Source organism: Lissotriton helveticus, chromosome 6 (assembly GCF_964261635.1).
Source record: "Lissotriton helveticus chromosome 6, aLisHel1.1, whole genome shotgun sequence".
Lineage (NCBI taxonomy): Eukaryota > Metazoa > Chordata > Amphibia > Caudata > Salamandridae > Lissotriton > Lissotriton helveticus.
In genome coordinates this window covers 87,182,890-87,195,345 of record NC_136067.1, presented here as the reverse complement: position 1 = coordinate 87,195,345, position 12,456 = coordinate 87,182,890, and the positions used below count along the sequence as shown (strand labels likewise).

General features: G+C 46.5%; 1 protein-coding gene across 1 annotated transcript in view; it reads left to right on the top strand.

Moving 5' to 3' along the window:
* The window catches only part of LOC144762258 (calpain-1 catalytic subunit-like), a 434,899-nt gene that overhangs the window by 301,104 nt on the left and 121,339 nt on the right, over positions 1-12,456 (top strand). The window contains exons 5-9 of the mRNA XM_078647403.1: positions 6,126-6,259; positions 9,178-9,346; positions 11,095-11,178; positions 11,271-11,356; positions 11,684-11,758. Of these exons, the coding sequence (XP_078503529.1) occupies positions 6,126-6,259; positions 9,178-9,346; positions 11,095-11,178; positions 11,271-11,356; positions 11,684-11,758 (548 nt within the window). The remainder of the gene's footprint in view (positions 1-6,125; positions 6,260-9,177; positions 9,347-11,094; positions 11,179-11,270; positions 11,357-11,683; positions 11,759-12,456) is intronic.

The window sequence follows — 12,456 nt, the reverse complement described above, 5'->3', positions numbered from 1 at the left end:
CGAGGCCAGAAGGCCTTTTTCGAACCGTCGGTATTGTTTGCGTTCGGTCCCCGGTTCAGTTCCAACTCTGTTCGAGTCGGATATCCAGGGAGTCGTGTGACTCTTCGGTGATCGAGGCCCAGTCGACGCAGCAAGACTTTCGACGGCATGGAACGGAGTCCGTTCAAGAACTGTCCCGTGTGTGGTTCGAAGTATCCCCACATTGACGTCCATCCAGTGTGCAACAAGTGCCTGTCGCCGGACCACGACGAAGCCAGTGGTATGGCCTGTTCCAGGTTTCGTTCTAAGAAAACGATTCGGCTTCGGCGCGTGGCGCGCCTCGAGGCCCGGCGCTCGGCCCCGGCACCGGTGGACATCTTCGATGACGAAGAAGCAGACGGACAACAGGTTCAGATGCAGATTTCACCTCCAACGGTGGACATCGAATACGACTACGAAGCGGATGTCGAAGGCCAAGACGTAGAAGTCGTCGACGAGGTAGGAGACGACGATGAGGCCTATGGGGCCATGGAAGATAGCTCGGAGGAAGAGCTATGCCCCGTTCGAACAATTACAAAGGCTCAGGTCGAGGGATCGCCACTCGGCCTTACCCAAGACCTTATACCAGAATCCACGGCCCGCCTTCAGGCCCGGCCACGGACACTTCGGCAGAGCCGCCATTGTCGAAAACAAAACCGAAACTGAAACCATCGGTGTCGACAAAAACAAAAATGGTCGAGGCGCCATCAAAACCGAAGACGTCTGCTCCCCCATCGACGCCATCATCTTCCGAGGTGTCGGGGCAATCGAAGCCGAAGAAAGCTGTCGACCCGGTCAAGGTGCCGAAAGTGGTCAAGGTCGTCGAGCCGAAAACAAAAAAGGCCGTCGACTCGGAGTCAAGCAAGGCCGTCGAGTCGAAGTCCAAAATGGCAGTCGAGCCGAAGTGAGGCAAGGGCGTCGAGCCGAAGACCGGGACCCCGACGCCAGTAGTCAAGGCCGCCGATCCGAGACCGTCGGCGTCGGCGTCGACGTCTGCGGCCATGGACAAAGATCGTAGCGCCCCCTAAGGAGGATGCTCCTACGCCTCGATCAGAGAAGCCAAAGTCATTGACGCTCGGGTCTTCCCCTGGGGGTGGACCGAGGTCAACTGTCGGGTCGACAAAACCGTCCGCTTCCTTTACGAAGCAGGTCTCGGACTCCCTCAAGCGAATTAGGGACAAAGCTTCAGCATCGGAACCGAAGACACCTTCCACCCCGAAGCAAGCTGTCCCGATGCCAAAGACTTCGACGCCGATCCTCTTCACATTCCCGCCGAAGGTGGCGCCGAAGGCCTTCGCACCACGCTCTGTGCCCAAGGACTCTGTGGTGTCGAAGCCGACTCACCCGGCTGGGAGTTTGAAGCATCGGCCACCCTTACTAGAAGAGCAGTCAGAGCATTTCATTGATGCCGACACCGGGAAGCTTACGCTTTATAAAAGGAAAATCACGGCATCGCAGCCTTTGGAGTCATACACCATTCCTCTAAAGCGCAAAAGGCCTGCTCCAGAATCACCGGTCTTGGTCGAACCAATAGTTCCTCAGACTCCAAGAATTGCAACACCCTCACCCACTTACTCTGATGGAGAGGATGCAGGGGATCAGGACGAGGAATACAATTTTCCTGCCACCACGGAGCCTGATGAACAACAGGACTCATGGGTAGGGGCAGGTGACCAAGGGGATCAGCACACCGTCCATGACCCTCAGGTGTACAACGTCAAGACCTCTCCCACTGAGGATTCTGCGGCATTTAATGCCTTAATTGAGAGGGCAGCTAAAAACCACGACGTGGAAATGCATGCTGACCCTGTGGAGGTGGACTTCCTCTTTGACACTTTCTCAACTGCTGAAAAGACTGTAAAGACTCTTCCTATGCTGAAGGGGGTCCTTAAGCATGCTGCGGACATTTTTAAGGAACCCACTCGGTCAAGGGTAGTCAACCCTAGAATTGAGAAAAAATACAGACCGGCACCTGGCGATCCTACCTACATCAAGGGCCAGTTGCCATTGGACTCCTTGGTAGTTTCTAATGCCCGCAAAAGGGCGAATTCGCAGACCACCGGTGAAGCTCCTCCCCCAGACAAAGAATCTAAAGTGCTGGAGGCATCGGGAAAGAGAGTAGCAGCTCAGGCAGTTCCTGCCAGTCTGGAACTCCATCACCACAGACAGGTGGGTCAGGAAACTTATCCAGTTCGGCTATTGTTTGGAGCTAACATCCACTCCACCCAACATACCACCAAGACACCGTCCTATGTCCACAGAGCATTTGCACTTATTGCAGCAGGAGGTTCTTGTCATGCTGCAAAAAGGCGCAATAGAGCTCGTGCCAGTGGAGGAAGAAGGCACAGGGGTGTATTCCCTGTACTTCTTAATCCCAAAGAAGGACGGGTCCCTCAGACCTATTCTGGACCTAAGGCCCCTAAACCAGTACATTCTCTCAGAACACTTCCACATGCTAACACTGCAACAGGTTCTTCCATTGCTCAATCAGGGAGACTTCCTCGCAACCTTGGATCTCAAGGATGCTTACTTTCACATCCCACTCCTTCCATCCCACAGGAAATACCTCAGGTTCACCATTCAGAATCGGCATTACCAATTTAAGGTCCTTCCTTTCGGGGTGACCACAGCCCCCAGAGTGTTCACAAAATGTCTGGCGACTGTGGCGGCGCACCTCAGGAGACAAAACGTCCATGTCTATCCTTATCTGGACGACTGGCTGGTTCAGGCAAAGTCAGCCAAGCAGTGCGCCGCCGATATGTCCCACACCATTCACCTTCTTCACGGTCTGGGCTTCTCACTGAACTACCCGAAGTCGCACCTTCAGCCAGCCCATGTGCGGCAGTATCTGGGCGCGACGATAGATACTCTGGCAGCCACGGCTCAGCCAAATTCAGTGAGGATCGACAACATCCAGTCGCTAATCCAACAGTTCAGACTGCAACACTCACTTCCAGCAAGAGTGTTCATGCAGTTGATAGGCATGATGGCCTCCTGCATCTTCATAGTCCCGCACGCAAGGTTGCATATGCGTCCGCTCCAAGAATGCTTGGCACATCAGTGGACTCAGGCTCAAGGACAGTTGAACGACCTAGTGTTGGTGACCGGTCGGGCATACAAGTCTCTGCATTGGTGGACTCCACACAACCTTTGCAAGGGCCGACCGTTCCAAGAGCCTGTGCCACAGATTATCCTGACGGCGGACGCATCTCTCCAGGGATGGGGTGCTCATGTGCTCCATTACACGGTGCAGGGACTATGGACGACGCAGCAAAAGAAGATGCACATCAACTACCTAGAACTGATGGCAATCTTCATGGCACTCAAGTCCTTCAAAGTACATCTGTGCAACTAAGTCGTGTTGATCCGGACGGACAACATGACGGCCATGTACTACATCCAAAAGCAGGAAGGTACACACTCTCCACAGTTGTCTCATCTGGCTCAGAGCATGTGGAAGTGGGCCATTCAGAGGAACATCTTCCTCATGGCGGAACACCTCCCGGGCAAGGACAATCAGATGGCGGATCTGCTCAGCAGGTACAGCCACCAGATGCACGAGTGGGAGTTACATCCATCAGTACTCCGCCCATACTTCCAGCAATGGGGTCATCCAGAGATAGACCTGTTTGCCACAAGAGAAAACGCAAAATGCCAAAGCTTTGCCGCCAGGTTCCCTCACCCACAGTCGCAGGGCAATGCGATATGGATGAACTGGTCAGGCAGATTTGCGTACGCTTTTCCCCCAGCACCTCTCATACCGCTGGTGGCAAGAAAGCTAAAGCAACACTCGATGACACTCATCCTGGTTGCTCCAACGTGGGCACGCCAACCATGGTACACCACGTTTCTAGAACTCTCCGTGGTACCGCATCAAAGGCTGCGCCTCACACCCAGGCTCTTGACGCAGAACCATGGCGACATTCAGCACCCAGATCCGCAACAGCTCAATCTGGCGATCTGGCTCCTGAGGTCTTAGAATTTGGCTACCTTGATTTGCCTCCTGAATGCATGGACATCATCCGGGAGGCAAGAAAGCCCACTACCTGAGCTTGCTATGCAGCGAAATGGAAGCGGTTTGTCATTTACTGTACAGAACACAACATCAACCCGCTAGATGCATCCATTCCTAATATCATCTGCTATTTGTTACATCTTTACAAATGCAATCTGGCATATGCTTCCATTCGGATACACTTATCCGCCATAGCGGCTTATCTCCAGAACAGGCAGCATCTCTCTGTTTTCAGGGTGCCTGCCATTAAAGCCTTCCTAGAAGGGCTGAAGCGGGTCATCCCTCCCAGGACCCCGCCAGCTCCTGTGTGGAACCTCAACGTGGTCCTCACCAGGTTGATGGGCCCCCCTTTTGAGCCTCTCCATTCCTGTGAGATTCAGTTCTTAACATGGAAAGTGGCTTTTCTCATTGCCATTACATCTCTACGACGTGTTAGTGAGCTACAGGCACTCACTGGACAAGAGCCATTTATTCAAATTCATTCCAACAGGGTGGTGCTGCGCACTAACCCTAAATTCCTTCCTAAGGTGGTTTCGCAGTTTCATGTCAATCAAACCATCGAACTGCCCGAATTCTTTCAGAACCCTGAGACAGTGGCAGAAAGAATGCTCCACACTCTTGATGTCAGAAGAGCGTTGATGTACTACATCGATAGGACCAAGGACTTTAGAAAGACACAACAGCTCTTTGTTGCCTTCTCAGCCCAGCACAAAGGCAACCCCATTTCCAAAGCAGGGATCGCCAGGTGGATCGTTAAGTGTATTCAGATCTGCTATCACAAGGCTAAGCGCACTTTAACGGTCCCCCCCAGAGCCCACTCCACCCGCAAGTTGGGGGCCTCCATGGCGTTCCTGGGTAATATTCCTTTGGAGGATATTTGTAGAGCAGCCACATGGTCTACACCACATACATTTACTAAACATTACTGTGTAGATGTGCACTCCAAACAGCAGGCAGCTGTAGGACAGGCTGTTCTTAAAACACTTTTTCAGACTTCTGCAGCTGGCACAGGCGGCCGCCGTTAATGGAGGGACTGCTATGTATTCTATGCTATAGATATGAATTCAGCAGCCCACATGCCTCGAACTGAATATGCTACTTACCAGTATGCATCTGTTCTTGGCATGTAGGGCTGCTGACATTCATATCGCCCGCCTTCCTCCCCGGCGCCTGTAGCGGCTGCAGACTTTCTTGCATTTACTCTTAGGCATGGCCATCGCTTACACTATTACACTCCATCTTTGCCACAATGGCTAAAAACAATCTGGGGATGGAGTCGATGCCCATGCGCACTGTAGTCCAGGGGAGGAGCCACCTATCTCGTGATACTTCGAAGACTCTTCCAGGACAACAATGTGCAATCATCCGGACCCAACACTAGGCGGCGATCTATGCTATAGATATGAATTTCAGCAGCCCTACATGCCAAGAACAGATGCATACTGGTAAGTAGCATATTCATTTCAATGCTTTGCATTTGACTCGTGAGGGACATCTAGTAACAACTAGGTGAACTGCAGCTCTTTGTAGAATTATTTTGATATTGGATACTATAATATTCACTGCCACTGCTAATCTCGTCCCATAATGCTTTGCAGGGCCTTTGGTTGGGATTGTTTTTTTTGCCAATAACTGTGCTTGGGGTGGTACTAAAATGATGGGATCACCACTGAAGTTCAACAAAATGTGCTTTTTGTTTATGCTCTTTGTGTTCAAGGCATCTGCTTGGTGCTCCCCCTAGGTTAGGGGGGACCCCAAAATCATCAGCTCTCTCATTACCTAATGTTTTCATTGTAAAAGTTCATTTTTTGTGAATTGGTTATATGCTGTTAAGCATGTAAAATTGCTTTTTCAAAGCATCTGAGAACATTGTTGATTTAGATGCTGTACTACGTGCAATTTGCAAAGTGCAAATTAGTACCAACTTTGCATGCTCCGTCATCGTGTTTTTTCAATATGCGGTATTATACAATTTCAATGTTCACATGAGTTACTGTCTGACAAAGTTTTATGGAATGTGGGGTAATCTTGCTTGATTTATGGGAATTACATGGAAAAAATTTACTTCTTCTCTTTTGTCTGTACCCCTCAGATCTGGCAGTTTGGAGAATGGGTGGATGTGGTAATCGATGACAGGTTACCAGTCAAGGATGGCGAGTTGGTATTTGTGCACTCCGCCGAGTGCACGGAATTCTGGAGCGCACTGCTGGAGAAGGCCTATGCCAAGTATGTGTCCATAAAACTCCAATGATGGCCTAAATTTTGTGTTAAGAGTTCCTACTCTAGAGCCTTGAGGTTAAAAACAGTGAAAACAGCAATAGATATTTAGAAAAACTTCACAATATTCTGTATCAGCCAGATATTAATCTCAGATAGAAAATGAAAGATCCATATCCAAAATCAAACCCAAACCTTTAACTGTATTTGCATGAGTATGTGAGACAGTTACCAGGTATGAAGTTCATCTTCCCCCAGAGGGCTCGTGAACCTAGGCTTCTTATTCTTCTGATACCTATTACTGTTGGTCGCAAGCCAGGTCCAACTTTTAAAAGTAATGAGAAGATGATTATAGAAGAAGTGTTTCTGGTTACTGTAACTAGATGATTGTTGCAGAGGACAGGCTACGTCATCTAAATTGAACAGTTTACTCCAGGTCCGAAGTTCAAACGGGAGGTGGGAGTAGAGGTTTAGTCTTCGTGTTAGAAAGGTCTGGAGCTGAAAATACCAACACCCTATGGTTCAACAAGGTCAATGGGAAATGTCAGCAATGTAGACAAGGAAAAAGTCAGATCTTGAATGTCATGATTTTTACATGCATGGAGACACGATGGGGCACATGGGAGATTCCAGATTAGTTCACAGATGGGCTTTAATAGGCAGGGAGGGATTCTCAGCCCAAACCATGCCATATAGTAGGAGATTTCCTTCAAGGATTATTACCTATGCGGAGAACTGGAGGGTAATTATTTGTGATCTGAGAATCAATTAGCTTGCAAAGTTGTCTCTTAGCTCTCAGAATTCACATTTTTTAAAACTAAATATCTTTTGAAGAAGAATGCCTCAAGGATGTATCTTATGTGTTTGAACAATCCTAGCAGGAAACGTCGATTAAAAAGTGTGCTTGTAACAAGCCCTGTCTTGTAGGTTTTCTACAATTCAGAGGACTATTGCAGTAAATAAATGTGTTTTAAATTGTTGACTGCCTAAAGGCTTAAGATAACGTTCCCACTGCCAACATGTATGAAAACCTTCTTTGTTGTTTATCGAAGCGAATAAGACTCTTGAAACAGTAACTTTCCTACACTTCTTGCTTCATGGATTTGAAAGACCACAATAATGTACGAGTTTAGTATATGTGTCGAGCTTGAACATGTGTAGTTTAGACTTTAGTTTCGCACATTAGTGGGTTTTCATACTTATTCATCGGTTTTTCACTTGTAAAATGTAAATATGTTTTAAGATAATTGTTGTAGGCCGTTTAGAGTGTTTTCTGTAGTAAGTATAACAGGCTGTAAATATGTTTTATGGCTATTGAGTTTATAGCCATTTTTTTCCTTCTGTTTCTTACTGTCATATTCTATTTCTAGCAGGTAGGGAATACGTTTTCATGAGTTGTTTCCAAGATTTGGTTACTTCTTTAATTTCTCACACTCGGGTTGTTTCTTACTTGCGGCTGAGCATCTGCTTTGTCCAGTTTCAGTTTACTGGCTTTATTCCTTTTTAGGTACTTGTACTCCTGACTTGCCCAAAATGTGTTCCCATCTAGTTCCCGTACTACTGTACGCAGACACCGCTGTGCTCCTAGCTTGTACTGCAAATGGATAGCAAGCACTTTTAGATGGGTTTTATAGTTTTATGCTGGGGTTGAAGCTTAAGAACAATAATATAGTGGCAGTGTGTGAAACACTCTTCAGGTTCGTGAAGAACGTGGGACATAAACCCCCTAAAGCATTGCCCACGCTATATAAAAGCTAATGCCTCTCTGTGGGCACATATGGAGCTGGGGGGTTGGGGCACACGTCTGTAAAGTCCCTTTAGGCAGCAGAGAATAGGTTTAAAAAAAGGTTTTTAGGATTTCTCAGATCCACATCGTTTTATTTCCCATCATGAATTGGGGTTATCATTTTTAGAAGACCTGGTGGGCGTGGCACCCTTTCTGTTATGGGTTATAACCTGGTCCACACTGGAGCTAAGTTTCACACGCAGAATTGAGGAGGATTGCCTGAAATAAAGTACATGCTCGCCATTCCTTGGATTAATTATATGAAAAGTACTCTTCAAGACCTAAGGTTTGGCAGTCTCTTCGATACGACAGATAAGATTAACTCACATTCCAAGGTCCTGGTTAAGGAAATGTATTTTGCCCATAAAGAAAAGTTGAGATTTCTGAAAGCTCTTGATATGGTCATAGTGTGTTTGTATATTCCACTCTCAACTTGTAATGGCATAGAGCCCTACGTAACGTGGGTAAAAGCACCATAAAACAGGTTTTATTTAACATGGCTTAGAGCCGATATGATTCATTTTTGGGGCTTTTCCTGTTTCTGGTTCCTGGTTTGCTCTATTTCCATGCTGTCAGTGTGATGGAGTTTCTAGCCAGTCAACCAAGCACTCAATTCATGCTATTTTTCACTTCGTACTCTGCTTTTAGAACTCCGTTTTTACGCCCCATTTTAAGTGGAAAATGTTTTAACACACACCAAGAGGGGTCTATTGGTTTTGCAACGCCTTGAGTCTCCAACAATTTGTTATGCAGTTTTGAATTTTTATCATTCAGGCGCTGAATTAAAGGAAAAAATATGCCACATGATTTATGGTGCTTGTATGATCAGTGATGTATATTTTATTAACTAAAGTTTTATGATACAGATCTGTTTTCACTTTTATATTTGTTTTAAATAAGTGCTTTTATGGCCATATGTCTGCCCAAATAAAGATTTATTTGACATTGACAGGCTTTAAGTATGTTTTGTTGAGTCTTGCATATCAGTGGAGTATGTTTTCATGACTGTCACATCCATAGGCTCTGAGTACGTTTGGTGTTGTACCCTCAAAAGTAACCAAACATGCTGGCAATGTGTAGCCACCTGGAAGGTCTCCACTCCCGGTACATTCACTGTTTTGTTCCAACCCCTCTCTTGCAGGCTGAATGGCTCCTATGAAGCCCTGTCAGGAGGCAGCACGACTGAGGGATTTGAAGATTTTACGGGAGGCGTGGCAGAGATGTACGACCTGAAGAAGGCTCCCAAGGACCTGTACAGAATCATCCGGAGGGCGCTTGCACGGGGCTCATTACTGGGCTGCTCCATTGATGTAAGGAACTTTTCTTTAGATCAACAGAACAAACTCACTTGATCACTCCTCTGTCATATGGCAGGGCTTTACCCCAAATATAGCTTCCCTTGTGTCTTTCGTCTTGGATATCCATCAATTACACATCTGTAAGCACTGATTTCTGGTTGACAGAGACATGTGTGAATGAAGAATTTCCACAACTCCTAACATGGCATGAATAATGATCTGTGTGTGTTCTTTGGCAGGGTACGTTGGAAATTAAGTTATAAATATATTTTAAAATGTTTGGTATTCCTCATTGTGGAAGAAATTGGTGTCTGCATCTGAGATATTGGAAATCAAATGATTGTTGTGGACTTTCAGATTGGGACCATTGTTTGCCCAGCTGTCCACAGTCGTATCACGGCTTCTTCTCTGGACCACAGGCCTACTTGTTTCTCAGAACTTTGTCTGGGTGAAGAGCCTTAGTGATATGTAAGCTGCACCTTGGTTATCACCTTCAGGGTTATTGACAACAATCTGGACTATTCATTGCTGGGAAAGAACAATCACTTTCTCCAAGCGGATTATGCCCTGTACGTTGGTGGCTGGGACAAGTATTTGAGGGTGGTGGAATATCCCCACAAGGAGTTGACGTCACTATGACCCACTCTGGTTCATCCAATGGAACGGATATCAACCACTGCGGCTCTCCAGCTCCAAAAGTCAGACATTGCAGATGTGCAGATTAAGTTAATATTAATAAAATGAAATCTGTAGCAAATGTTAGAAGTAAGGTTAGGCGGTAAGAGAGATGTCTGAGATAGTAAAGGATATTTTAATGTTCGACATTGATGATAGGAGTTAATAAGATGGTAGTTTTTTTGGGGGGAGGGGTCAGGATAATGGTCGTTTTATTATTCTAGAAGTAATATTAGTTTGAAGCACTGGGATGTAGAATGTTATTCCCTGGATTTGGGCTCTGCACTTTTGCCTATGCAGAAGCAAATACACATGTTCTTCTGGAACCTTTTCGATAAGCTTTTCCATGTCTCCTTGTTGCCTGTATTTAGATAGCGCTATGGTTAGTGCCTCCTCTTCGTGCTTAAGAGCCCAGGTTCATTGGCTGCAGTGCATAATGTTACCGCAGATTCTCATGTTGGTGAGGGGCATCCACTGATGGAGTTCTCGGGTAGGCCTTACCTACAGTCTCATTACTATGTTGTTTGTGTGCTCTGTGATTGGCTTCCAGGATGGTGTCAATCCATGATAGGTGTTGGCTCTCCTAGTGGTTCCTCATCCAGACTTTTTTCAAATGTTTATCGAGATCCTCCCCAGACTTCAGCAGAACTAAAGATGTTGACATTGTGGTAGCAGCCACTGGGCACGTTCATGAAAGAAATCAAATAGTTTCTTTCAGAGATTGCATTTCGTTGTCAGTGAATCCAGCGCTAGGAACCAGTTTTGCCACGAGGACTCTCCAGTGGAGTGAGAGGAACCATAAATCAGCTAAGACAGAGGCCTCTGTGCAGCAGTGGACAGTGGCTGGTAGTGCCTTTCTGCAGTGATGGACAGTGGCTGGCAGTGCTTGCATGCAGTGGTGGACAGCGGCTTGTGGTGCCTGCGTGTAGTAGTGGATGTTGAGCAGTTGTGCCTCCCTGCATGCAGTGGTGGAAGGAGATATCTCTAGAATGTCACTGGAATACTCCAGAGGCAGATTTAAAAAAGAAGAGAATAATTGTCATGCCAATAAAGTTCCCACCCTTCTCATTCATTGTGCTCTTTAGATAACCAGTGCCTTTGACATGGAAGCCGTAACGTTCAAGAAGTTGGTGAAGGGCCACGCTTACTCCGTCACTGCTCTCAAAGAGGTGAGTTTCTTTTCATTAGATGATGTTCATGTGACTGGAGTGCTGTAGATCACTGGTTAAAAGTCAAGTTCTGTTCTCTTGCCCTGTGATAGGTGAATTACAGAGGTCGCGCGGAGCAGCTCATACGCATCCGGAACCCCTGGGGTCAAGTGGAGTGGACGGGTGCCTGGAGTGACAAGTGAGTGACAGTCTTACTACAGAAGTCCAAAACCATGAAATGAGCACTGCAGGGAAATCTTTTATCAACTGAGAAAATGGACATGCCCCCCCTGGTATGAGCGCTGTATGGAAGCTTGTTGTTTCTCAGTCCCCACCAACATGCACAGGAGTTCACGGTGCCCCAGTCGCGTCCAGTGACAGACTGACACTGCTATGTCCGCCTGACACAGTGATGGTCACCCATGCAAGAAATTGGGATTATTCTGCTGCTGTCGTGGGATGTGAAAAATTAAGTATGAACTCAAGCTAATGTCTGCTTTCTTGATGCCTCTGCTCTCTGCCACAGCTCGCCTGAGTGGAACGAAGTGGACCCCGCAGAAAAAGAAGACTTTTATGTGAAGATGGAGGATGGGGAGTTCTGGTAAGAGAAGGCGGCCAAGTCATGAGTACTTTAAAAGCCGACACAACTCATTGGTCTCAATCACTGTTAGAAATGACCTCCTCATCCTAGTGCCACCCAGTTAATCCACGCAGACTGTTGTCTTAACCATAGATGTCTTTGAGATCTCTTTCCTAGGGATGTTTCTTTCATATTGAAAAGATTATATATGTTGTCTTCCTTAATGCAAGTTAATACATAAGTATTAAAAGTTTCTGAAATTTAAGCAGCTCCTACTTTGGTTATTTCGAAGCAACAGATGTATTACGCAACTGAGAATCCACATAAATCTCATATAAAGAACAGAGAGCTCTGCAAACATATCCCCCAAACAGCATCTCTCCTGGTGCTTAATTTCACCCAGATGATTGGCAAAGCCACCATTCTGTATAACACTAACAGAGGGATCTTTACTTTGAAGCAAATCACATCTGTTTGACCCTGTATATATTCTGCTGTTCCTTGTTGCTCGAATTAAGAACCCAGTCCTTGATATAGCCTTGGTTCCCAAAAACCTCACTAATCATGGACATTTTAAATTCTGTATATTGTATGTGCCGTAAGCACTTTTTCAAGCACACACGTCTTGTCATGTCTTCTAGTGTGCATGTTTGGGGATTGAGGAGACACATTGAAATAAACCCACAGGCCACAATGTCCTCTCACGAAAAAAAACAGCC